Here is a 24,283-nt window from a genome sequence, read left to right as displayed (position 1 = left end):
CTCCTTCATACCTGCTGTGGTTCTTGAGTGAAAACGTGTCGTTTCTCCCGAGAGGCTTGTGCTTGACGAGGTCCCCGTCCTCCCCGTCCTCCCCGTCCTCCCCGTCCTCCCCGTCCTCCCCGTCCTCCCCGTCCTCCCCGTCCTCCACGTCCTCCTTGTCCTCCACATCCTCCTCGTCCTCCTTGTCCTCCACGTCCTCCTCGTCCTCCACGTCCTCCTTGTCCTCCTCGGCGATGTGGCGGCCCTGGCCGGCGCTGCCGCTGGGCGTGACGGAGGCGTGACGCTTCAGGCGAGATGCATAGTGAACTCTGAACCCCAGGCCGTCGCTGCTGGCCGAGCGGGTCATCCCTTGGGGGGCGGGGCCCTCGCGGGGGGGCAGGGCGGGGTCTCCATCCAGAGGGATCTCAAAGGAGATTCCCCGAGAAGAGGAGCTGAGGAGGAAGGGACGCTTTGGTTCAATGGAAAGAAACAAGCAGTGAAAGCTGAAGGTGTGTGAAGGAGGGGGTTTCTGAACTGACGGTGTTTCTTTGGTCCCGCCGCCGTCCACCGAAGACATGGAGGTGGAGCTCCTCATCACACCTGTTCAAAACGTCCACTTCAGTTTCAAACCCTTGAAACAAACATCCCACTGAAGCACCAGCAGTACTCATGACCTTTTGATATATCTAACTAGTACAATGCTCTGCTTCAAATAGAACCTCATCGACCTGAACGCCAGAACTCGTTCATCTCAGTTACATGGTTTTTGTGTAAGGTTATTAAGTAGAATAGAATATAGAATAGAACAAGAAGGTTATTGAGAGGTGGATTGACTATGACCCGAACTCTTTTGAATACAATCATCAACATTTCTTCATTGTTAAATAATCAAGTCACTGCAGTCTGTCAATCTTCCACAGGGGGGCGCCCACATTCACAACAGCTTCAGTGTTCACGCAGGGCGCCAGGATGTTCCTTTTCTGATCATTGGAACCACACACAACAAAAGAATTGAAGTTTGAAAGGAAAAGCTTTAGGTCTGAATATAGAAAAACCGAATGTAAAATCTAAAATGTATAAAGATGAAGCCTCTGGTCCTCAACCCTTCCCTCTTCCTGCTCACTCTCATTATCTCGTCTTCTTCCCTGGGTCTCTTCGGTTGAACACTTTTAGCTGCTTTCTGTTCTTATGTGTAAAGAATGGATAAATGCTGAGCGATCAGAGAATACATATATTAAATATATAATGTTTAAGAGGATGTAATGAGTTCTGAGAGTAACTGAAGTCATTAGGAAAAGGACAAAGTGCACACATCTCATGTGAAACGGATATTTACCTTCAGCCGGGACGTTCTCTTTAACTGAAGCTCTGCTTGCATAGTTGAGTTTGAGTGGACTGGACACCGGAGACATATTCTGAAAGGATGCAGGCTCAGAGGCTGCAAGAGGAAACAGGATGTTTCATTGCAATATCAAAGCATTAGCATTAGCTGGTGTTAGCTGCACAGTACCGTTTGGCTGGAAGAGTCTGGGCTGCACAAAGGAGGGCTTGACCACCTCGAACCACCAGAAGAGTTCGGCCATGAACACCAGGAAGTTACTCTGCAGAGGCACAAAACCCTTCAGCTCGTTTCAGGGTCACAAGACTCTGGATCGTTCTGATTGGTCTGGACTGAATCGAAATCGCTTCAAATCCACCAAACACTTTTCTGTATTCATCATGGTTTCAAAAATGATCCATTTATTTAGCATTTATCAAAAATGTTTGGGAAATTCAAAGCTGAGAGAGAATTGCTTTAAGACCATTTAACGTTAAAATACAATCTTTATATGAAATTTATCGGTACAATAATAAAATAAATAATAAATAATAATAAAAAAAGAGTCAAACTAAAACATGCAGACATTTCTCCATTTCTGAGATCAGATGTCATTCTTACAGACTCTGTGAAAGATTGTATAACAATACTGACCCTACCCCTACCAAGTCCTACTACCCTACAATACAAGTCCTACTACCCTACAATACAAGTCCTACTACCCTACCAAGTCCTACTACCCTACAATACAAGTCCTACTACCCTACAATACAAGTCCTACTACTCTACAATACAAGTCCTACTACCCTACAATACAAGTCCTACTACTCTACAATACAAGTCCTACTACCCTACAATACAAGTCCTACTACTCTACAATACAAGTCCTACTACCCTACCAAGTCCGAATACCCTACAATATAAGTCCTACTACCCTACAATACAAGTCCTACTACCCTACAATACAATCAGCTTTTTGCAACAAAGCAATATCTAACATATTACTGCTTGTACTGGAACTGGAACTACCACCACCTTTAATCCTCCACCAGCACTCAGACTGGAACTACCACCACCTTTAATCCTCCACCAGCACTCAGACTAGAACTACCACCACCTTTAATCCTCCACCAGCACTCAGACTGGAACTACCACCACCTTTAATCCTCCACCAGCACTCAGACTGGAACTACCACCACCTTTAATCCTCCACCAGCACTCAGACTGGAACTACCACCACCTTTAATCCTCCACCAGCACTCAGACTGGAACTACCACCACCTTTAATCCTCCACCAGCACTCAGACTGGAACTACCACCACCTTTAATCCTCCACCAGCACTCAGACTAGAACTACCACCACCTTTAATCCTCCACCAGCACTCAGACTGGAACTACCACCACCTTTAATCCTCCACCAGCACTCAGACTAGAACTACCACCACCTTTAATCCTCCACCAGCACTCAGACTGGAACTACCACCACCTTTAATCCTCCACCAGCACTCAGACTAGAACTACCACCACCTTTAATCCTCCACCAGCGCTCAGACTAGAACTACCACCACCTTTAATCCTCCACCAGCACTCAGACTGGAACTACCACCACCTTTAATCCTCCACCAGCACTCAGACTAGAACTACCACCACCTTTAATCCTCCACCAGCACTCAGACTGGAACTACCACCACCTTTAATCCTCCACCAGCACTCAGACTAGAACTACCACCACCTTTAATCCTCCACCAGCGCTCAGACTAGAACTACCACCACCTTTAATCCTCCACCAGCACTCAGACTGGAACTACCACCACCTTTAATCCTCCACCAGCACTCAGACTGGAACTAGAACTACCACCACCTTTAATCCTCCACCAGCACTCAGACTGGAACTACCACCACCTTTAATCCTCCACCAGCACTCAGACTGGAACTACCACCACCTTTAATCCTCCACCAGCACTCAGACTGGAACTACCACCACCTTTAATCCTCCACCAGCACTCATGAGTCTGGAGGAAAGTCTGACCACGGAGGGAACTGTGGATTTTGTTTGGCTTTAAAAAAAAAGCAGAAGAGCAGAGATGAGGAGTGCCAGGCAGCGCCGCCTCAGGACCCTGAATCTGCCCTCTGTCTGGGGGGGGGGGGGGGGGGGGCGGGGGGGGGGGGGGGGGGGGGGACAGTAGGTCTATGTCTAGTCTGGTAGCTAAACGATGGTCTTTAAAACAAGTGACAGACTGAAACACACTTTTTGTATTGAGCTTTTCTTTCCATGACTCGTTCTCCCTCGTTCCCACGACTCTCCTGCTCGCCCACCCTGAACTAACACCCGGGAGACGGGACGCAGCGGGACGTCCTACCTTGACAGACGCGTGAGCGTAGGGCTCGTCCACAGGGACGCAGCGGGACGTCCTACCTTGACAGACGCGTGAGCGTACAGCAGGTCCTCCAGGCTGAAGTGGCAGCAGTGGTTGAGGTTGTTCCTGCAGAACTGCTGCACCAACTGCAGGTTGTACAGACGGTCGGCCAGAGACATGGACGGCTTCAGGCAGATGTCTGCACACGGGGGGGAGGAGGGAGGGGGGGGGGGGGAGGGAGGAGGGAGGAGGGAGGAGGGAGGGAGGGGGAGGGGTACAGCACAGGAAGGGAGGAGGAAGACATTAGGCTCAGTTTATGTTTGAAAGCAGAACAACTCCCTGACTTTTCCCGCTTTATTTTTTTTTCCACTGCAGCTGATGTGAGTCACTGAAAGAACAAAACACCACCGTTCAGACGTTCATCCCCTCTTTCTAGAGGAGTTCAGACGTTCATCCCCTCTTTCCAGAGGAGTTCAGACGTTCATCCCCTCTTTCCAGAGGAGTTCAGACGTTCATCCCCTCTTTCCAGAGGAGTTCAGACGTTCATCCCCTCTTTCCAGAGGAGTTCAGACGTTCATCCCCTCTTTCCAGATGAGTCACCAGGATTTCTGAGCGCTGACGTGACTGTTGGCCTTTCCTCTCACTCTACTTCTACACTCTTCTTCTCCATCAAACCACCAGCGCCTGCCTTCAATACTCTGTGTGTGTGTGTGGTGTGTGTGTGTGTGTGTGTGTGTGTGTGTGTGTGTGTGTGTGTGTGTGTGTGTGTGAGGTCACAGTGAACTGGATTCAAACTCCAGACTGTCACAGTTGTTTTTCTTTGAAACAGCGTTTCTCCTCCCAGACGCCTCCTGACCAATCACATCCCTCCATCCCTCCATCCCTCCATCCCTCCATCCCACCATCCCTCCATCCCACCCGGGGCATTTGGAGAAAAGAAGAGAAGGAAACAAGCCTTTCTTTCTCCACGTCTGTCCTGAGTCCTCTCTTCTCCTCCTCCTCTCTGCTCCTCCTCCTGCTCCTCCTCTCTCCTCCTCCTCCTCTCTGCTCCTCCTCCTCCTGCTCCTCTCTGCTCCTCCTCTGCTCCTCCTCCTGCTCCTCCTCTCTCCTCCTCCTCCTCTCTGCTCCTCCTCCTCCTGCTCCTCCTCTCTCCTCCTCCTCTCTGCTCCTCCTCCTCCTCCTCCCTGCTCCTCCTCTTCCTCCCTGCTCCTCCTCCTCCTCCTCCTCCTGCTCCTCCTCTCTCCTCCTCTCCTCCTCCCTGCTCCTCTCTCTCTGCTCCTCTCTTCCTCCCTGCTCCTCCTCTTCCTCCCTGCTCCTCCTCTCCTCCTCCTGCTCTCCTCTCTCTCTCCTCCTGCTCCTCCTCTCTTCTCCTCCTCCTCCCTGCTCCTCCCGTGGAGGAGCGTTGTACTCCTCAAGAGGAGGTGAATGAATGCAGGCGCACCTTCCAGCCTGACCACCAGGGGGCAGTAGAAGTGCAGCAGGGCGGTCAGAGCACAGCCGTCCGTGTTGTCCTTCAGCAGGTTGTCCACCAGGGGGAGACACGGGACACTCCTCAGAGGCTCCTCCCTCCTGTACCGAGCCTGTAACCATGGCAACCACACAAACACATCACCTATAAGCATCACCGAGTGTCTGTGTCTGTGGGGGAAGTTAATGTTCATGCAGACGATCACCCTGCTGGTTAGTAGCCGGTAACCAGCAGGACCTCCCCCGTCCAGACCCAGCAGGACCACCAGGACCTCCCCCGTCCAGACCCAGCAGGACTCGGGGGTACTGGTTGTACCGGGGGGAGGTACTGGTGGTACCGGGGGGAGGTTCTGGTGGTACCGGGGGGAGGTGCTGGTGGTACCAGGGGAGGTGCTGGTTGTACCGGGGGGAGGTACTGGGTGGTACCGGGGGGAGGTACTGGTGGTACCGGGGGGAGGTACTGGTGGTACCGGGGGAGGTGCTGGTTGTACCGGGGGGAGGTACTGGTGGTACCGGGGGGAGGTGCTGGTTGTACCGGGGGGAGGTGCTGGTTGTACCGGGGGGAGGTACTGGTGGTACCGGGGGGAGGTACTGGTGGTACCGGGGGGAGGTGCTGGTTGTACCGGGGGGAGGTACTGGTGGTACCGGGGGAGGTGCTGGTTGTACCGGGGGGAGGTACTGGTGGTACCGGGGGGAGGTGCTGGTGGGGGAGGTGCTGGTTGTACCGGGGGGAGGTACTGGTGGTACCAGGGGGGAGGTGCTGGTGGTACCGGGGGGAGGTGCTGGTGGGGGAGGTGCTGGTTGTACCGGGGGGAGGTGCTGGTGGTACCGGGGGGAGGTACTGGTGGGGGAGGTGCTGGTTGTACCGGGGGGAGGTGCTGGTGGGGGAGGTGCTGGTTGTACCGGGGGGAGGTACTGGTGGTACCAGGGGGGAGGTGCTGGTGGTACCGGGGGAGGTCCTGGTGGAGGAGCCACAGTCACGCCAGGAGATGAAAGCTTTGACATTTGACATGAGATCATCGGCGGCGTGACGAAGCTTCCTGCCGTGACGAAGACGAAGCTTCCTGCCGTGACGAAGACGAAGCTTCCTGCCGTGACGAAGACGAAGCTTCCTGCCGTGACGAAGACGAAGCTTCCTGCCGTGACGAAGACGAAGCTTCCTGACGTGACGAAGCTTCCTGCCTGCAGCTGTTCTGACACTTTGTTCAGCTTCAGACTGACTGAGCTCTGGACCGGAACCGGGCTGAACCGCCTCACAGAACCTCCAGGGAACAGCGCCCCCGGTGTTTGGGGGAGAAAGTGTCCAGACTACGTATGTGGAGATGAAAGAGAAAACCTGCAGGACTTCGGTACAGTTTGCAGGTGAAATGGAGAAACGTGTCTCGCTGCCTTGCTGCTTCGCTAAAATCCACCGTTTCATCCATTTTCTCACCTTGTACTTTTTCCAATGATACATCGTGAAAATGTGTTTTGCACGTTGTATTTAATTCTATTCTGTGTTCTGTCAGGCGTTTACAAGTACTTTGGCTTTTACGAGCAAGATGGTAAACTTGACGAGACGCAGGCGGTTTGTAAAGAAAGCCTGAACCAGAGTTCAGCACAGCAGGGGGTGTTGACAATATCACTGTATTATTGTCTGCTCCTTCAGAAACATGTGGACCAAAAACTAAAAACCCCACATGAAATAAACCCCCAGGTGAGGTGCAGCAGTGCCAGTGGTTTTTACTGACATCTGTTTTCAAAAGTGTATTTTATTTCAATCAATTATTTTCGGTGTCATTTACATTGAATCAGACTCAGAGTCAGTCACTCAGTGCGTCGGTCTGTTTACCAGCTGCTTCTGACAAATAATAGTTCAATAACAGAAGTGGAAGATCCAGAAAAGGCTCAAAACTTAAATTGCTGAACAAGAAGAAAGAAAAGATTTAGAAATGAAATAAATCCATATTTCTAAGACATTCAGTGACACTGTAGTTTAAAACTGATGAATAATGATGAAATAAATAAGATAAATGAATAATGAAAGGCCTCCTGTCAGTGTGTTTTAGCACTTTTACCAAGAGAAGAAACGTTTTAAAGTCAAAACATGTCAAAGCAACCTGCAGACGTTTTTTTCACATTACTGCCGGGGATAAACACGACTCATGTTCCACACTGCTTATATAGAAAGGAGAGGGTTGGCTTGAAGGGTCAAAGGTCAAGCAATGCGGGGCTGGAGGCAGCATGCGCTGACAGACCTGAGGGGAGGAGGGACGGACTTACAGGCACTAATCTCTGGAACCATTTGCTGGCAGACTGGATGGTGGATGATGATTGGCCCACAGGAGAGAGCAGAATGTTCATTACAATAACAGTTTCACAGGTTTGAACCAGAAACCAACAGACTGTTCGTCATCGTCGTTTTCAATCGTTTCTCTGCAAAACGTTCACACATGAAGTCTCACTAACTCACTTCATCTCAAATCATAAACGGTCCCAGTTCAATAGTGAAAACTGTACATTTATTCATGCTGTTGATTTACTTTTTCAAAAGCCAGTCTGGCAAGCTCACTTATAACAGCCTATCAGGATATGACGGATAATTGATTGTACTGTTGTTGAAGAAATATTAAAAAATGACCTCTGATGAGCAGTTCTGACTGAAGGTGATTCTTAAAATGCTTCATCCAACAAAACGTCTCATAAACGTTGCATTAAAAACAAGAAGCATGTTATTGTGTCGTTTGGTATTTTGTTGTTAATATTCTGTCCTTTGGAGGAACAAACGACGTGTTTGACTAATGAGCAGTGATCCCTTTTATCTCCAGATCCATATTTAGCATCAGCGGGCAGAGTGACACGCGCATGGCGACGCTCCGGTTGGCGACGCGAAATGCAGCGTTGCGACGCTCCGGTTGGCGACGCTGCGGTTGGCGACGCTCCGGTTGGCGACGCTGCGTGTGGCGACGCTCCGCATGGCGACGCTCCGTGTGATGACGCTTCGGGTGGCGACGCTCCGTGTGGCGACACGAAATGCAACGTTGCGACGCTCCGGTTGGCGACGCTGCGTGTGACGACGCTACGTGTGACGACGCCCATTGAGGCGACACCAACTGATTCTCAGTTCTTCTCATTTCAAGTCATGTGACCTCATCAGCTCTTCTCATTGAAAGTGTGTGTGTGTGTGTGTGTGTGTGTGTGTGTTCTTACTTTTTGTGTTGTGGAGTTTGAATCGTGGACTAAAACTGCTCTTAACTTCTGCTCTTCCACCAGGATGTCCTTCAGATGTTCATTCACCTTCAGAAGACCTTCAGAAGATAAAAAAAACCTCATTCAGATGTTCTGCACACACACACACACACACACACACACACACACACACACACACACACACACACACACACACACACACACACACACACACACACACACACACACACACACACACACACACACACACACACACGGTCTGAACACATTTAAAAGGATGATCACGTTTCAATTTAGCTTTAAGTAAAATATCCATCCATCATAAATACTAAATGTCTATTAAGAAAATAAAATGACGTCACTTCGAAATAAGTGTTAAAACTGGAAACGACTTTTAAACGCTTTAAACACCGGACGCACGAGCCGGCTTGTTGGAGAGGACAGTGATGTAGGAGAGGACAGTCTCTGTCTTTTCTGCAGTTGTTTTAACGACCAGAAGACGAGTCCACTCTTCTTCTTCTGTCCCAGCAGAGACGTGTCTCGGTGTTTTCAGTGCCGATGGACACCCTTTGTAGGTGTCGTCCTCGTACCTTGTTGATCCAGGTGGTGATGGCGTCCTCGGTGTCGTACGGCAGCTGCTGGGTCTTGGAGTGTGAAGGTTCTGCTGAGGAGAACCTGTTGATGCAGGACATCACTCGCTCCACGCTCACCATCTCCACCGCGTACGCCATCATCAGCGTGTCGATGAGCGCCAGGTGGGAACTCTGCAAGGACACCGGTCACGTCAACGTGTGTGTGTGTGTGTGTGTGTGTGTGTGTGTGTGTGTGTGTGTGTGTGTGTGTGTGTGTGTGTGTGTGTGTGTGTGTGTGTGTGTGTGTGTGTGTGTGCGTGTGCGTGTGTGTGTGCGTGTGTGTGGCACAGAAGCACAGATGAAGCTTCATGGTTCAGAAATTTCCGATCCATGGATTTTGTTCATATCAGAACCCGATACCAATACCGGATCAGTACCGGTACCGAAACTAATTGGAACCTGATACAGATACTCGATCGGTACCGATAGGAACCCGATACCGGATCGGTACCGGTAGGAACCTGATACCGATACTGGATCGGTACCGAAACTGATTGGAACCTAATACAGATACCGGATCGGTACCGATAGGAACCCGGTACCGATACTGGATCGGTACCGGTACCGAAACTGATTGGAACCTGATACAGATACTGGATCGGTACCGATAGGAACCCAGTACCGACACTGGATCAGAACCCAATACCAATACTGGATCGTACCAATACGGTACCGATACCGATACTGGATGGGACTGACTCCGCCCCCACTGCTCAGCAGTACACAAAGTTGTGTTTGGTTGGTCCTCTTGCAGCGAAGCAGCCACGTGTGATCGTTTCACCTCGGCCACTTCTCGGTTTGAACAAAGGAAATAAGCCAAGTTCCTTGAATTCAGCTGCGAGGTCCGGTGAGAAATATTCTCCTGAAGCTCCAGAGTAAACTAAACTTTCAAATTAAATACTTTCCCAGGTTGATTCTGACATTTCCTTCGGAGTGTGTGTACACAAGAGTGTGGGCTGGAGATAAAGGAGACGGACAAATATCCGGAGTCCACAGCTGACATGTCTCCAGACAATCCACAGAGCTGTTTACACGCTATGGCGTGGATGGAAACGCCACGGGCTGCTTTCATCCCCCACAAAGACCCAGAGAGCGTCTGAAGCAGCCATCGTGACAGAAACGCCCGTAAAGAATGGACCTGTAGTGAACCCATCCACAAGACCTGTGTGTGTGTGTGTGTGTGTGTGTGTGTGTGTGTGTGTGTGTGTGTGTGTGTGTGTGTGTGTGTGTGTGTGTGTGTGTGTGTGTGTGTGTGTGTGTGTGTGTGTGTGTGTGTGTGTGTGAGATCAAAGGCATTCATAGGGAAGCACCACTCAGCTGAGCAAACAGCAAACAGACCATCAAGGTAGTTTCTCTGTCCAGCAGTCCAGTGCAGGTTGTCTTAGGGTTAGGTTAGGGTTGGGTTAGGTTAGGGTTAGGGTAGGCTAGGTTAGGCTAGGCTAGGCTAGGGTTAGGTTAGGCTAGGGTTAGGTTAGGGCTAGGGTAGGGTAGTTAGGGTAGGTTAGGCTTAGGGTTAGGGTTAGGGTTAGGTTAGGCTAGGGTTAGGGTTGGGTTAGGTTAGGGTTAGGGTTGGGTTAGGTTAGGGTTAGGTTAGGTTAGGGTTAGGGTAGGGTAGGTTAGGTTAGGGTAGTTAGGGTAGGTTAGGCTTAGGGGTAGGTTAGGGTTAGGGTTAGGTTAGGTTAGGGTTAGGCTAGGGTTAGGTTTGGGTTAGGTTAGGTTAGGGTTAGGCTAGGGTTAGGTTTGGGTTAGGTTAGGTTAGGGTTAGGCTAGGCTAGGGTTAGGGTTAGGTTAGGTTAGGTTAGGTTAGGTTAGGTTAGGTTAGGCTAACCCCCCCAGCATGTTGAACTCCTCCCCTTCCCTCCACTCGTCTGCTCTTTCCATATTTACCAGTCGGCTAGGGTTAGGGTTAGGGTTAGGCTAGGCTAGGGTTAGGTTAGGCTAACCCCCCCAGCATGTTGAACTCCTCCCCTTCCCTCCACTTGTCTGCTCTTTCCATATTTACCAGTCGGCTAGGGTTAGGGTTAGGGTTAGGTTAGGCTAGGGTTAGGTTTGGGTTAGGTTAGGTTAGGTTAGGGTTAGGCTAGGCTAGGGTTAGGGTTAGGTTAGGCTAACCCCCCCCAGCATGTTGAACTCCTCCCCTTCCCTCCACTCGTCTGCTCTTTCCATATTTACCAGTCGGCCTTCTCTGGCCCACACCACCTCTTTCCTCTGCTCTTCTTTACATCCTTCCTTCCACCGTCTCCCTCCTTTTTCCATTCGTCTCCTGGAGCCTTCACACTCCCTCTGCTCTTCTCTCCTGCTTCTCTGTGGATCAGAGCCAAGAGGCAGCTCCCATTCCTCCTCCTCCTCTCTTCCTCCATTCGGAAAACCATGAGCTCATCACTTTCTCTGCAGATATACCATCACCCAAAATGAAAAGCTTCAAGTTGAACGTGACTGAAAGCCTTCTGCTGCGTCCACAAAAGCACAGCATGATCTATTTCCATGTTAGTGTTTTTTAAACACTGCATTAAACTTACGTAAACTACATTAATAGCTTAAAATAATAAATGAGGTAAACTGCGTAAATTATACCTCTTCTCTAGAAATATGTAGATTTCTAGTTGTTGATCACAACACATTCTGTAAAGGTGGAAGTCATTTGACTTGGAAAATGAAATGTGAATAAACGTGGGGAAAAAACAGAAAAAGTTCATTAATGGAGATTGTTTCCACCAGTAACTGGTATTTGTTAACTTCTTGGTATTTGATTTGTACTGAACATTTATGAGTCAGCTAGCATGATAGTTGGTTTGTGTTTTTAGCTCTTCGGTGATCAGCTGTTAAGCAGGTATTGTTTTAATGACTGTCCACAAACAGCAGAGCCGTAACCACAGATCCTGGATGTTCATCCCTCGCTTCCTCTTCATCCAGCCGCTGCGCTGCAACGTCCCGCCGAGCGTTGTCACGAGAAGGTTTGCTTCCTCACGACGGGGTCGATCCGACCCAGTGTCGGTATCGGGTTCCGATATGAACGTTATTCACGGATCGGAAATTTGCGATCCAACCTGCGGAGGTTTCTGTTCCATGAAGCTTCATCTGGGCTTCTGCTGAAACGAGTCCACATGTCTCTGTTCCGGCTGCTCTGCTGCAAAATGTGGACTGGATTTCCTAAAGGGAGGCGGAGCTCAATGAGACGCGGAGTCATGAGTCAGGAAATCCATTCCACAGTTTGCAGTCAACTGAGCATGCCAGGGATCCTACCCTAACCCATAGAGCTAGTTTATTAGACACCATGACGTCACTCAGACCCTCACATTGTCCACATGGTTTAAAGATAGAACTAGTTTATTAGAGACCCACATTGTCCACATGAACTAAAAGACTTTGTCCTGCTTCCTTTTCTCACCTTCTACTGACCTCAAGTCATCTTTAGAGAGAAAACATGTAAACATTCCTACATTTATTACTTTACTGTGAGACTGTTTATTACTGCGTCATGTCAAATCTACTAGAATGAGAATATTATTAAAGCAACCACAGCTCTGGTATCGGGATAGTATCGGTAGGTATCCACTTTCTGGTATCGGGATGGTATCGTATCGGCAGATATCCACTTTCTGGTATTGTATCGGGATAGTATCGGTATCGGGATAGTATCGTATTGGCAAATATCCACTTTCTGATATCGGTATCGGGATAGTATCGTATCGGCAGATATCCACTTTCTGGTATCGGTATCGGGATAGTATCGTATCGGCAGATATCCACTTTCTGGTATCGGTATCGGGATAGTATCGGTATCGGGATAGTATCGTATCGGCAGATATCCACTTTCTGGTATCAAGATCAGGATAGTATCGTATCGGAAGATATCCACTTTCTGGCATCGAGATCGGGATAGTATCGTATCGGCAGATATCCACTTTCTGGTATCGGTAACGGGATAGTATCGTATCGGCAGATATCCACTTTCTGGTATCGCTATCGGGATAGTATCGTATCGGCAGATACCCACTTTCTGGTATCGCTATCGGGATAGTATCGTATCGGCAGATATCCACTTTCTGGTATCGGTATCGGGATAGTATCGTATCGGCAGATATCCACTTTCTGGTATCGCTATCGGGATAGTATCGTATCGGCAGATATCCACTTTCTGGTATCGCTATCGGGATAGTATCGTATCGGCAGATATCCACTTTCTGGTATCGCTATCGGGATAGTATCGTATCGGCAGATATCCACTTTCTGGTATCGGTATCGGGATAGTATCGTATCGGCAGATATCCACTTTCTGGTATCGGGATCAGGAGTCAACAAACGTGCAGCGGTGCTTCTCTACTAAATAAGTATACTAAGTATCATACTAAGCCCCAGAAAAGGCAGCAAAAGGTTTGTTTTGTTCAATGGCGAACACGTTCTCACTCTCAGAACAACATGAGCCAATAGCGGGGAGGGGAGGGACGTTTGTAGGGTTCTGTCTTGTGTGGAATCTGCTAAATGAAGTGTGACTGGTGGTTCAGGGGTTGTTATTGGGCCGGCCAGGCGGGTTTACAGGCTGCAGCCCCGGTGGAGGTCAAGGTTTGAGAAGGTGAACGAGGCTCCAGCCTGCTCTGGCGGGTTAGGGTCTCCACTCACCATGTGTTAGGGTTAGGGTTAGGGTTAGGGTCTCCACTCACCATGTGTTAGGGTTAGGGTCTCCACTCACCATGTGTTAGGGTTAGGGTTAGGGTTAGGGTCTCCACTCACCATGTGTTAGGGTTAGGGTCTCCACTCACCATGTGTTAGGGTTAGGGTTAGGGTCTCCACTCACCATGTGTTAGGGTTAGGGTTAGGGTCTCCACTCACCATGTGTTAGGGTTAGGGTTAGGGTCTCCACTCACCATGTGTTAGGGTTAGGGTTAGGGTCTCCACTCACCATGTGTATGGGTTAGGGTTAGGGTCTCCACTCACCATGTGTTAGGGTTAGGGTTAGGGTTAGGGTCTCCACTCACCATGTGTTAGGGTTAGGGTTATGGTTAGGGTTAGGGTCTCCACTCACCATGTGTTAGGGTTAGGGTCTCCACTCACCATGTGTTAGGGTTAGGGTCTCCACTCACCATGTGTTAGGGTTATGGTTAGGGTTAGGGTCTCCACTCACCATGTGTTAGGGTTAGGGTCTCCACTCACCATGTGTTAGGGTTATGGTTAGGGTTAGGGTCTCCACTCACCATGTGTTAGGGTTAGGGTTAGGGTTAGGGTCTCCACTCACCATGTGTTAGGGTTAGGGTTATGGTTAGGGTTAGGGTCTCCACTCACCATGTGTTAGGGTTAGGGTCTCCACTCACCATGTGTTAGGGTTATGGTTAGGGTTAGGGTCTCCACTCACCATGTGTATGGGCGAGCTGCTCAGGTCTCTCTCCGTGACCAGGCGGTCCTGGTCGGTGACGTACAGACCTTTCTGCGCCAGGGCCTGAATGACGGCGTTGTGTCCCAGTAAAGGTTTGACGGCGTCGCTGCGGAGGATCAGGCTGCCGGCTCGGCAGTACAGCTCAGCAGACTGGAGCAGACAGGCCACCGGGGGCTTCAGGTGCTCCTGGTGGTACTGGTCCCGGTAGAACGGCTCGGCCAGCTCCTCCGGGACGGCGTCTGGAGGAGGAAACAGCGACTCAGCGACAGTCTGCACAGACACACGCAGCCATTCTCTGGGCTTCCATCACTTTTTATTGATGCAGCTGGTATTTTAGCTGAGAGACAAAATCCTCTCTCCTGATTGGCTGTGAAATCTGTCAGTCTCATGTGAGCTCCGCCTTTTTCTCCATTGACTGCAGTACAGGTAGCTTTTCACCACATATCTGGGCTGAGCCGCGACGTTTGATTTGTGGTTGAAGGAAACAATCTGACTGTGGAGAAGAACTTCACATGGATTCAGGAGCACAAAGAGGTTTCACACATTTACTGCAACAATTGCAGGAAAAATGTCAGTTTTTTACTCTGTGACCTGTAAAACAGGATTTGTGCTCCTGTAATGAAGAATTTGTGAATTTGTAAAGAGAAAGACATATACAGGTACACAACTCACAGTACACAACGACAAGTTCCACTTTTACAAGTACTCAAAACTTTTTCAGCAATAATACCTCCTTAACTCATCAACAATATCTTTTATTGAGTAAATACAGGACTGTGTGTGTGTGTGTGTGTGTGTGTGTGTGTGTGTGTGTGTGTGTGTGTGTGTGTGTGTGTGTGTGTGTGTGTGTGTGTGTGTGTGTGTTCCTACATGGTGGCTCGTTTCCGTTCTGAATCACAGAGGAAAACAAAGGCTGGTGAACTTAAAGGCAGAGTTTCTCTTGAGAAATGAAAGAGAAAAGTCGACAGCATGACGGCGGTGAAGCTTGTGATCCAGCCTCAGTGGTTTTCCAGAGCGCAGCCTCCGGCGGCCGGCGGCGGGAGAAGAGATATTTAAAGCAACAGGCAGATGGTGAACCACTTGAAAACAAGTCGCCCTGTGTCCACTGGAACTCCTCAGAGCTGGCAGGAGAAGCGCCAGTGACCTGGATATCAGGATTCAGCCCTCAAACACAAGCTGACTGGTTCACGTCTCTGCTGACGAGCCGGGAAAACATCAGTGCATGTTGAACGTTTGGAGGAATCACAGTCACTTGGTCTCCTTTGTGTGGAGGAGCAGGAAGTGCCTCCTGCCATACAGGAAGTCCAGACCCCCCCCCCACAGAGACCCTGAGGACCACATCTCAGCACCACCGTCGCCTTGAAAAAGCAATCCGATTACTGATTACTAGTCACTCGATTAAAAAGTAACTCAGTTACTTTACCGATTACTTGTTTTTAAAAGTAACTACATTCACGGGACTGGAGAAGGGTGGGTGTGTGTGTGTGTGTGTGTGTGTGTGTGTGTGTGTGTGTGTGTGTGTGTGTGTGTGTGTGTGTGTGTGTGTGTGTGTGTAGCAGCTCCGTTAATCTCTGCTTGTTCAGTACAACTTGACAGTGTTGCCATGGTTACAGACGACAGTAACAACAATTCTGTTAAGAAATAAAGTGGATTTACAGACAAGAAACTCGTCCTGCTGGACGCTACAATAGTAACTCTACAATAGTAACTCTACAGTAGTTACTCTACAGTAGTGACTCTACAGTAGTAACTCTACAGTAGTAACTCTACAGTAGTTACTCTACAGTAGTGACTCTACAGTAGTTACTCTACAGTAGTGACTCTACAGTAGTAACTCTACAACAGTAACTCTACAGTAGTAACTCTACAACAGTAACTCTACAATAGTAACTCTACAGTAGTGACTCTACAGTAGTAACTCTACAACAGTAACTCTACAGTAGTAACTCTACAACAGTAACTCTACAACAGTAACTCTACAATAGTAACTCTACAGTAGTAACTCTACAGTGGTAACTCTACAACAGTGACTCTACAGTAGTAACTCTACAACAGTAACTCTACAGTAGTAACTCTACAACAGTAACTCTACAACAGTAACTCTACAATAGTAACTCTACAGTAGTGACTCTACAGTAGTGACTCTACAGTAGTGACTCTACAGTAGTAACTCTACAGTAGTAACTCTACAACAGGAACTCTACAGTAGTGACTCTACAGTAGTGACTCTACAGTAGTAACTCTACAACAGTAACTCTACAGTAGTGACTCTACAGTAGTAACTCTACAACAGTAACTCTACAATAGTAACTCTACAGTAGTAACTCTACAACAGTAACTCTACAACAGTAACTCTACAGTAGTAACTCTACAACAGTAACTCTACAGTAGTAACTCTACAACAGTAACTCTACAGTAGTAACTCTACATCAGACCCACTGGGGAGAGGAGACAACCTGCAGACCCACTGGGGAGAGGAGACAACCTGCAGACCCACTGAGGAGAGGAGACAACCTGCAGACCCACTGAGGAGAGGAGACAACCTGCAGGCCCACTGGGGAGAGGAGACAACCTGCAGACCCACTGAGGAGAGGAGACAACCTGCAGACCCACTGGGGAGAGGAGATAACCTGCAGACCCACTGGGGAGAGGAGATAACCTGCAGACCCACTGGGGAGAGGAGACAACCTGCAGGCCCACTGAGGAGAGGAGACAACCTGCAGACCCACTCAGGAGAGGAGACAACCTGCAGACCCACTGAGGAGAGGAGACAACCTGCAGGCCCACTGGGGAGAGGAGACAACCTGCAGACCCACTGGGGAGAGGAGACAACCTGCAGACCCACTCAGGGAAGGAGACAACCTGCAGGCCCACTGGGGAGAGGAGACAACCTGCAGACCCACTGAGGAGAGGAGACAACCTGCAGACCCACTGGGGAGAGGAGATAACCTGCAGACCCACTGGGGAGAGGAGATAACCTGCAGACCCACTGGGGAGAGGAGACAACCTGCAGGCCCACTGAGGAGAGGAGACAACCTGCAGACCCACTCAGGAGAGGAGACAACCTGCAGACCCACTGAGGAGAGGAGACAACCTGCAGGCCCACTGGGGAGAGGAGACAACCTGCAGACCCACTCAGGGAAGGAGAACAACCTGCAGACCCACTGAGGAGAGGAGACAACCTGCAGACCCACTGAGGAGAGGAGACAACCTGCAGGCCCACTGGGGAGAGGAGACAACCTGCAGACCCACTCAGGGAAGGAGAACAACCTGCAGACCCACTGAGGAGAGGAGACAACCTGCAGACCCACTGAGGAGAGGAGACAACCTGCAGACCCACTGGGGAGAGGAGACAACCTGCAGACCCACTGGGGAGAGGAGATAACCTGCAGACCCACTGGGGAGAGGAGATAACCTGCAGACCCACTGGGGAGAGGAGACAACCTGCAGGCCCACTGGGGAGAGGAGACAACCTGCAGGCCCACTGGGGAGAGGAGACAACCTGCAGGCCCACTGGGGAGAGGAGACAACCTGCAGACCCACTGGGGAGAGGAGATAACCTGCAGGCCCACTGGGGAGAGGAGACAACCTGCAGACCCACTGGGGAGAGGAGACAACCTGCAGACCCACTGGGGAGAGGAGATAACCTGCAGACCCACTGGGGAGAGGAGACAACCTGCAGGCCCACTCAGGAGAGGAGACAACCTGCAGACCCACTGAGGAGAGGAGATAACCTGCAGACCCACTGGGGAGAGGAGACAACCTGCAGACCCACTGGGGAGAGGAGACAACCTGCAGACCCACTCAGGAGAGGAGACAACCTGCAGACCCACTGGGGAGAGGAGACAACCTGCAGACCCACTCAGGAGAGGAGACAACCTGCAGGCCCACTGGGGAGAGGAGACAACCTGCAGACCCACTGGGGAGAGGAGACAACCTGCAGACCCACTGGGGAGAGGAGACAACCTGCAGACCCACTCAGGAGAGGAGACAACCTGCAGACCCACTGGGGAGAGGAGACAACCTGCAGACCCACTCAGGAGAGGAGACAACCTGCAGGCCCACTGGGGAGAGGAGACAACCTGCAGACCCACTGGGGAGAGGAGACATCCTGCAGACCCACTCAGGAGAGGAGCCAACCTGCAGACCCACTGGGGAGAGGAGACAACCTGCAGGCCCACTGGGGAGAGGAGACAACCTGCAGACCCACTGGGGAGAGGAGACAACCTGCAGACCCACTCAGGAGAGGAGCCAACCTGCAGACCCACTGGGGAGAGGAGACAACCTGCAGGCCCACTGGGGAGAGGAGACAACCTGCAGACCCACTGGGGAGAGGAGACAACCTGCAGACCCACTGGGGAGAGGAGTCAACCTGCAGACCCACTGGGGAGAGGAGACAACCTGCAGACCCACTGGGGAGAGGAGACAACCTGCAGGCCCACTGGGGAGAGGAGACAACCTGCAGACCCACTGAGGAGAGGAGACAACCTGCAGACCCACTGGGGAGAGGAGACAACCTGCAGGCCCACTGGGGAGAGGAGACAACCTGCAGGCCCACTGGGGAGAGGAGACAACCTGCAGGCCCACTGGGGAGAGGAGACAACCTGCAGGCCCACTGGGGAGAGGAGACAACCTGCAGACCCACTGGGGAGAGGAGACAACCTGCAGACCCACTCAGGGAAGGAGACAACCTGCAGACCCACTCAGGGAAGGAGAACAACCTGCAGACCCACTGGGGAGAGGAGAACAACCTGCAGACCCACTGAGGAGAGGAGACAACCTGCAGGCCCACTGGGGAGAGGAGACAACCTGCAGACCCACTGGGGAGAGGAGACAACCTGCAGACCCACTGAGGAGAGGAGACAACCTGCAGACCCACTGAGGAGAGGAGACAACCTGCAGACCCACTGAGGAGAGGAGACAACCTGCAGACCCACTGGGGAGAGGAGACAACCTGCAGGCCCACTCAGGAGAGGAGACAACCTGCAGACCCACTGGGGAGAGGAGACAACCTGCAGGCCCACTGGGGAGAGGAGACAACCTGCAGACCCACTGGGGAGAGGAGACAACCTGCAGACCCACTGGGGAGAGGAGACAACCTGCAGACCCACTGGGGAGAGGAGACAACCTGCAGGCCCACTCAGGAGAGGAGACAACCTGCAGGCCCACTGGGGAGAGGAGATAACCTGCAGACCCACTGGGGAGAGGAGACAACCTGCAGACCCACTGGGGAGAGGAGACAACCTGCAGGCCCACTCAGGAGAGGAGACAACCTGCAGACCCACTGGGGAGAGGAGACAACCTGCAGACCCACTGGGGAGAGGAGACAACCTGCAGACCCACTGGGGAGAGGAGACAACCTGCAGGCCCACTCAGGAGAGGAGACAACCTGCAGACCCACTGGGGAGAGGAGACAACCTGCAGGCCCACTCAGGAGAGGAGACAACCTGCAGACCCACTGGGGAGAGGAGACAACCTGCAGGCCCACTCAGGAGAGGAGACAACCTGCAGGCCCACTCAGGAGAGGAGACAACCTGCAGACCCACTGGGGAGAGGAGACAACCTGCAGGCCCACTGGGGAGAGGAGACAACCTGCAGGCCCACAACTTCACTGCAGGAGCCAGGAATGCTTGTGACCATAGAGCTACGTATGCTAGTAAAATAAATGAGTAAACAATGTAAAGTGTATTTGACTCAGTAGAAACATTGGTCTCACTTTACAGTTTCTCTCCATTCAGATTCAGTATTTTGCTTCCGTTTTGTTCCACACCTGCAGGAAACACCTTCCATACCAACACATTCTGGAGACCCTTCAGTAGTTTCCACGTCTCCAAGCCGTTCCGGCGTTTTACCATTTTCCCACTTTGGAACCAATATTTTATAAAAAAAAGAACTCAAACAAAATGTGGGCTGCTAAAACGCAGGGCTGCTATACCCCGACCTGCCTGTAGAGGGCACAACACTGTACAAGCTTTTCTCAAGTTGGCCTCATCGAGAAGTGGAAATGTTTGACTGCACATGACAGACTGCAGACCAACGGATGAGTCAAAGAGACACTTCTTTCCTTGGTGGTCGTCAGTCCAGCGCCGGGTTCCAGAACCCCCCTTCAGCCATCAAGACGTTGAGAACCGCCGACTCAGCATCTGTTGCTCCTGAAGCGACCGGCGCTGCCAAAATAAGACTCTCAAAAGGTTCAGCACTGCCAAACTCAACAAACTGCTTCCCTTGTTGGACTCAACCAAACTCAGGGTCATCAGTGAACAGGGAAACCAGTTGGTCCGTAACACCGGTCTCCAGGCTCTGCTCCTCATCATTGAGTGAAACGTGTGTTTCAATATGAATCCTGTTTCCCTGGACCTGGTGTGCTGCAGTGTTTCAATATGAATCCTGTTCCACTAAACCTGGTGTGCTGCAGTGTTTCAATATGAATCCTGTTTCAATATGAATCCTGTTTCCCTGGACCTGGTGTGCTGCAGTGTTTCAATATGAATCCTGTTCCACTGGACCTGGTGTGCTGCAGTGTTTCAATATGAATCCTGTTCCACTGGACCTGGTGTGCTGCAGTGTTTCAACATGAATCCTGTTCCACTGAACCTGGTGTGCTGCAGTGTTTCAACATGAATCCTGTTCCACTGAACCTGGTGTGCTGCAGTGTTTCAACATGAATCCTGTTCCACTGGACCTGGTGTGCTGCAGTGTTTCAATATGAATCCTGCTTCAATATGAATCCTGTTTCCCTGGACCTGGTGTGCTGCAGTGTTTCAATATGAATCCTGTTTCAATATGAACCTGGTGTGCTGCAGTGTTTCAATATGAATCCTGTTTCAATATGAATCCTGTTTCCCTGGACCTGGTGTGCTGCAGTGTTTCAATATGAATCCTGTTTCAATATGAATCCTGTTTCCCTGGACCTGGTGTGCTGCAGTGTTTCAATATGAATAATGTTCCACTAAACCTGGTGTGCTGCAGTGTTTCAATATGAATCCTGTTTCACTGGACCTGGTGTGCTGCAGTGTTTCAATATGAATAATGTTCCACTAAACCTGGTGTGCTGCAGTGTTTCAATATGAATCCTGTTCCACTGGACCTGGTGTGCTGCAGTGTTTCAATATGAATCCTGCTTCAATATGAATCCTGTTTCCCTGGACCTGGTGTGCTGCAGTGTTTCAATATGAATCCTGTTTCAATATGAATCCTGTTTCCCTGGACCTGGTGTGCTGCAGTGTTTCAATATGAATCCTGTTTCAATATGAATCCTGTTCCACTGGACCTGGTGTGCTGCAGTGTTTCAATATGAATCCTGTTCCACTGGACCTGGTGTGCTGCAGTGTTTCAACATGAATCCTGTTCCACTGGACCTGGTGTGCTGCAGTGTTTCAATATGAATCCTGCTTCAATATGAATCCTGTTCCACTGGACCTGGTGTGCTGCAGTGTTTCAATATGAATCCTGTTTCACTGGACCTGGTGTGCTGCAGTGTTTCAATATGAATAATGTTCCACTAAACCTGGTGTGCTGCAGTGTTTCAATATGAATCCTGTTCCACTGGACCTGGTGTGCTGCAGTGTTTCAATATGAATCCTGCTTCAATATGAATCCTGTTCCACTGAACCTGGTGTGCTGCAGTGTTTCAATATGAATCCTGTTCCACTGGACCTGGTGTGCTGCAGTGTTTCAATATGAATCCTGTTCCACTGGACCTGGTGTGCTGCAGTGTTTCAACATGAATCCTGTTCCACTGGACCTGGTGTGCTGCAGTGTTTCAATATGAATCCTGCTTCAATATGAATCCTGTTCCACTGGACCTGGTGTGCTGCAGTGTTTCAACATGAATCCTGTTCCACTGGACCTGGTGTGCTGCAGTGTTTCAATATGAATCCTGCTTCAATATGAATCCTGTTTCCCTGGACCTGGTGTGCTGCAGTGTTTCAATATGAATCCTGTTTCAATATGAACCTGGTGTGCTGCAGTGTTTCAATATGAATCCTGTTTCAATATGAATCCTGTTTCCCTGGACCTGGTGTGCTGCAGTGTTTCAATATGAATCCTGTTTCAATATGAACCTGGTGTGCTGCAGTGTGAACAGGAGTCTGGTATTCCCAGTAGTACTACAATGGTTGCTTCCCGCGGTAAAGAAGGTCCAACAATAAACTACGACCAGGTCAAACAGATTCTGGATTCCGAATTGGAGCGTTCAGATTCAGATGTAAGGAATTTAAATTCACTTCTGACACAAGATTGATCCCATTAAAGAGCCTGAGCTTCACGTGACGCCCACATCCGAGGAAAACAAGCTCTTGGAAACAAAACCCACATTATTTCCGTGCAGGATGAAGTGACGTCACAGAGCAACGCCGGCCTGTGGGTGGAGGTGCCGCCCGGCGGTGCTCCTCCACCCTCACCGTGTGTGTCTGGTTATTCAATAGCGCCAAAGCAATAGCAGACCACCCCGGGTCACACGTCACGTCACGGCACGTCACGAGCTCCACGTTCTCCTCGCCACCTACCCGAGCCGAAAGCCTTGGCCACCAGCCAGGTGAGGCTGCAGGACACCTTGGCCCGGGTGAAGTCGTAGTGCTCGAAGCTCCGGATGGCGGGCACGATGAAGGAGGGTCTCACCCCCCCGTCCTCCGCCGCGTCCCCCATGCTGAGTGGCCCGGGGTGAGGAGGAGCTCGGTCAGCCGGAGCGGCTCCTCCGGGCTGCGGGGGACATCCCACCCGGACACCCGACTCAATCCAGCCTGTCAACGCTGGAGGACTGGGCGAGCTGGGGACCGGGACAGGAGGACCGGGACAGGGGGACCGGGACAGGAGGACCGGGACAGGAGGACCGGGACAGGAGGACCGGGACAGGACACGCTCCTCGGTCACATGAACGCCCAGGATTCAGTAGAAACGCTGCCTAACGGCGCACTTTGGATTCGGGCGTCCTCAACATTCCGTCCAGGTCGACACGGCCCTGCTCAGGCGGTCCGCCGCGACGCGCCGAGCCGCTGGGGGGTCCCGGACCCGGTGTCCATGTTGTCCTGGTTTCCTTCTGCTCCTTCTCCTCCTTCTCCTCCGCCTCACGTCTCTCCTCTGCGCCTTTCCTGCCGCAGCTCGGAGGATGGAACGTAGTGCGCATGCCCGGTCCACCCACCCACGTCTCTGAGCGGCTCCACCAGCCGGGACGCACAGAGCGACGCACAGAGCGCACAGGGGGACGCACAGAGCGACGCACAGAGCGCACAGGGGGACGCACAGAGCGACGCACACAGAGCGCGCAAGGGGACGCACAGAGCGCACGGGGGACGCACAGCGCACACAGGGGGACGCACAGAGCGACGCACAGAGCGCACAAGGGGACGCACAGAGCGCACGGGGGACGCACAGAGCGACGCACAGAGCGACGCACAGGGCGACGCACAGAGCGCACAGGGGACGCACAGAGCGCACAAGGGGACGCACAGAGCGACGCACACAGAGGTACGCACAGAGCGACGCACAGAGCGCCTCAGACATGCGTCGCCCTGCGGAGCTCCGACTCCTTCGTCCATCGAACGTTGGGAAATATTTGCATGTTTCATTTTGGTTGTTGTCTTGGAACATTTCTTTGTAATTTGCTGTATACTTGTTTTAAAATAAATAACAACATAAGTCATCTGCATACGCAGGTGTTTAAAAAAAAAAAAAAAAAACATTTTCTAATTTTAAAAAAACTTTAAAACTGAAAATATTCCACGGGAAGAGCAAAATACAACCGGAACAATAGAGACAGAATAATGAACAGAAACAAGTCAGTTCCACTGTTTCTTCCCCACATGTTATTTATTAACTTCATATATATTAGAAAAATAATAAATGGTTTTCAAAAGTTTCCTGGATCAGTTGAATTTCTACAGAAGTGAAACAGACATTCTCAGTGTCACTCTGACATAATAATAATAATAATAATTATTATTATTATTCATGGACAGCAGTCACCCTGGTG

The 24,283-nt window shown here is 50.8% G+C and overlaps 1 protein-coding gene across 3 annotated transcripts in view; it reads right to left on the bottom strand.

Annotated features, from left to right (window-relative positions):
• camsap2b (calmodulin regulated spectrin-associated protein family, member 2b) overlaps positions 1 to 23,412 on the bottom strand; it is a 36,011-nt gene extending 12,599 nt beyond the window's left edge. Inside the window, exons 1-11 of one of the 3 annotated variants that reach the window (XM_080521515.1) lie at positions 22,821 to 23,412; positions 14,293 to 14,552; positions 8,901 to 9,074; positions 8,311 to 8,397; positions 7,384 to 7,416; positions 5,096 to 5,234; positions 3,714 to 3,853; positions 1,490 to 1,580; positions 1,316 to 1,417; positions 519 to 579; positions 12 to 431 (exon numbers count right to left, since the gene is read on the bottom strand). In XM_080521515.1, coding sequence (XP_080377641.1) covers positions 12 to 431; positions 519 to 579; positions 1,316 to 1,417; positions 1,490 to 1,580; positions 3,714 to 3,853; positions 5,096 to 5,234; positions 7,384 to 7,416; positions 8,311 to 8,397; positions 8,901 to 9,074; positions 14,293 to 14,552; positions 22,821 to 22,959 — 1,646 coding nt within the window. In that variant the 5' untranslated portion in view covers positions 22,960 to 23,412. Of the gene's footprint in view, positions 1 to 11; positions 432 to 518; positions 580 to 1,315; positions 1,418 to 1,489; positions 1,581 to 3,657; positions 3,854 to 5,095; positions 5,235 to 7,383; positions 7,417 to 8,310; positions 8,398 to 8,900; positions 9,075 to 14,292; positions 14,553 to 22,820 lie in introns of those variants that run through there. The other 2 variants (XM_080521516.1, XM_080521517.1) reach the window with 2 other exon arrangements.
• Between the last annotated feature and the right edge of the window lie 871 nt (positions 23,413 to 24,283).

Source organism: Blennius ocellaris (assembly GCF_963422515.1).
Source record: "Blennius ocellaris genome assembly, contig: SCAFFOLD_60, whole genome shotgun sequence".
NCBI classification, from domain to species: Eukaryota; Metazoa; Chordata; class Actinopteri; order Blenniiformes; family Blenniidae; genus Blennius; species Blennius ocellaris.
Note: the sequence above shows the minus strand (reverse complement) of the source record. Positions and strands in the feature narration are given on the sequence as shown.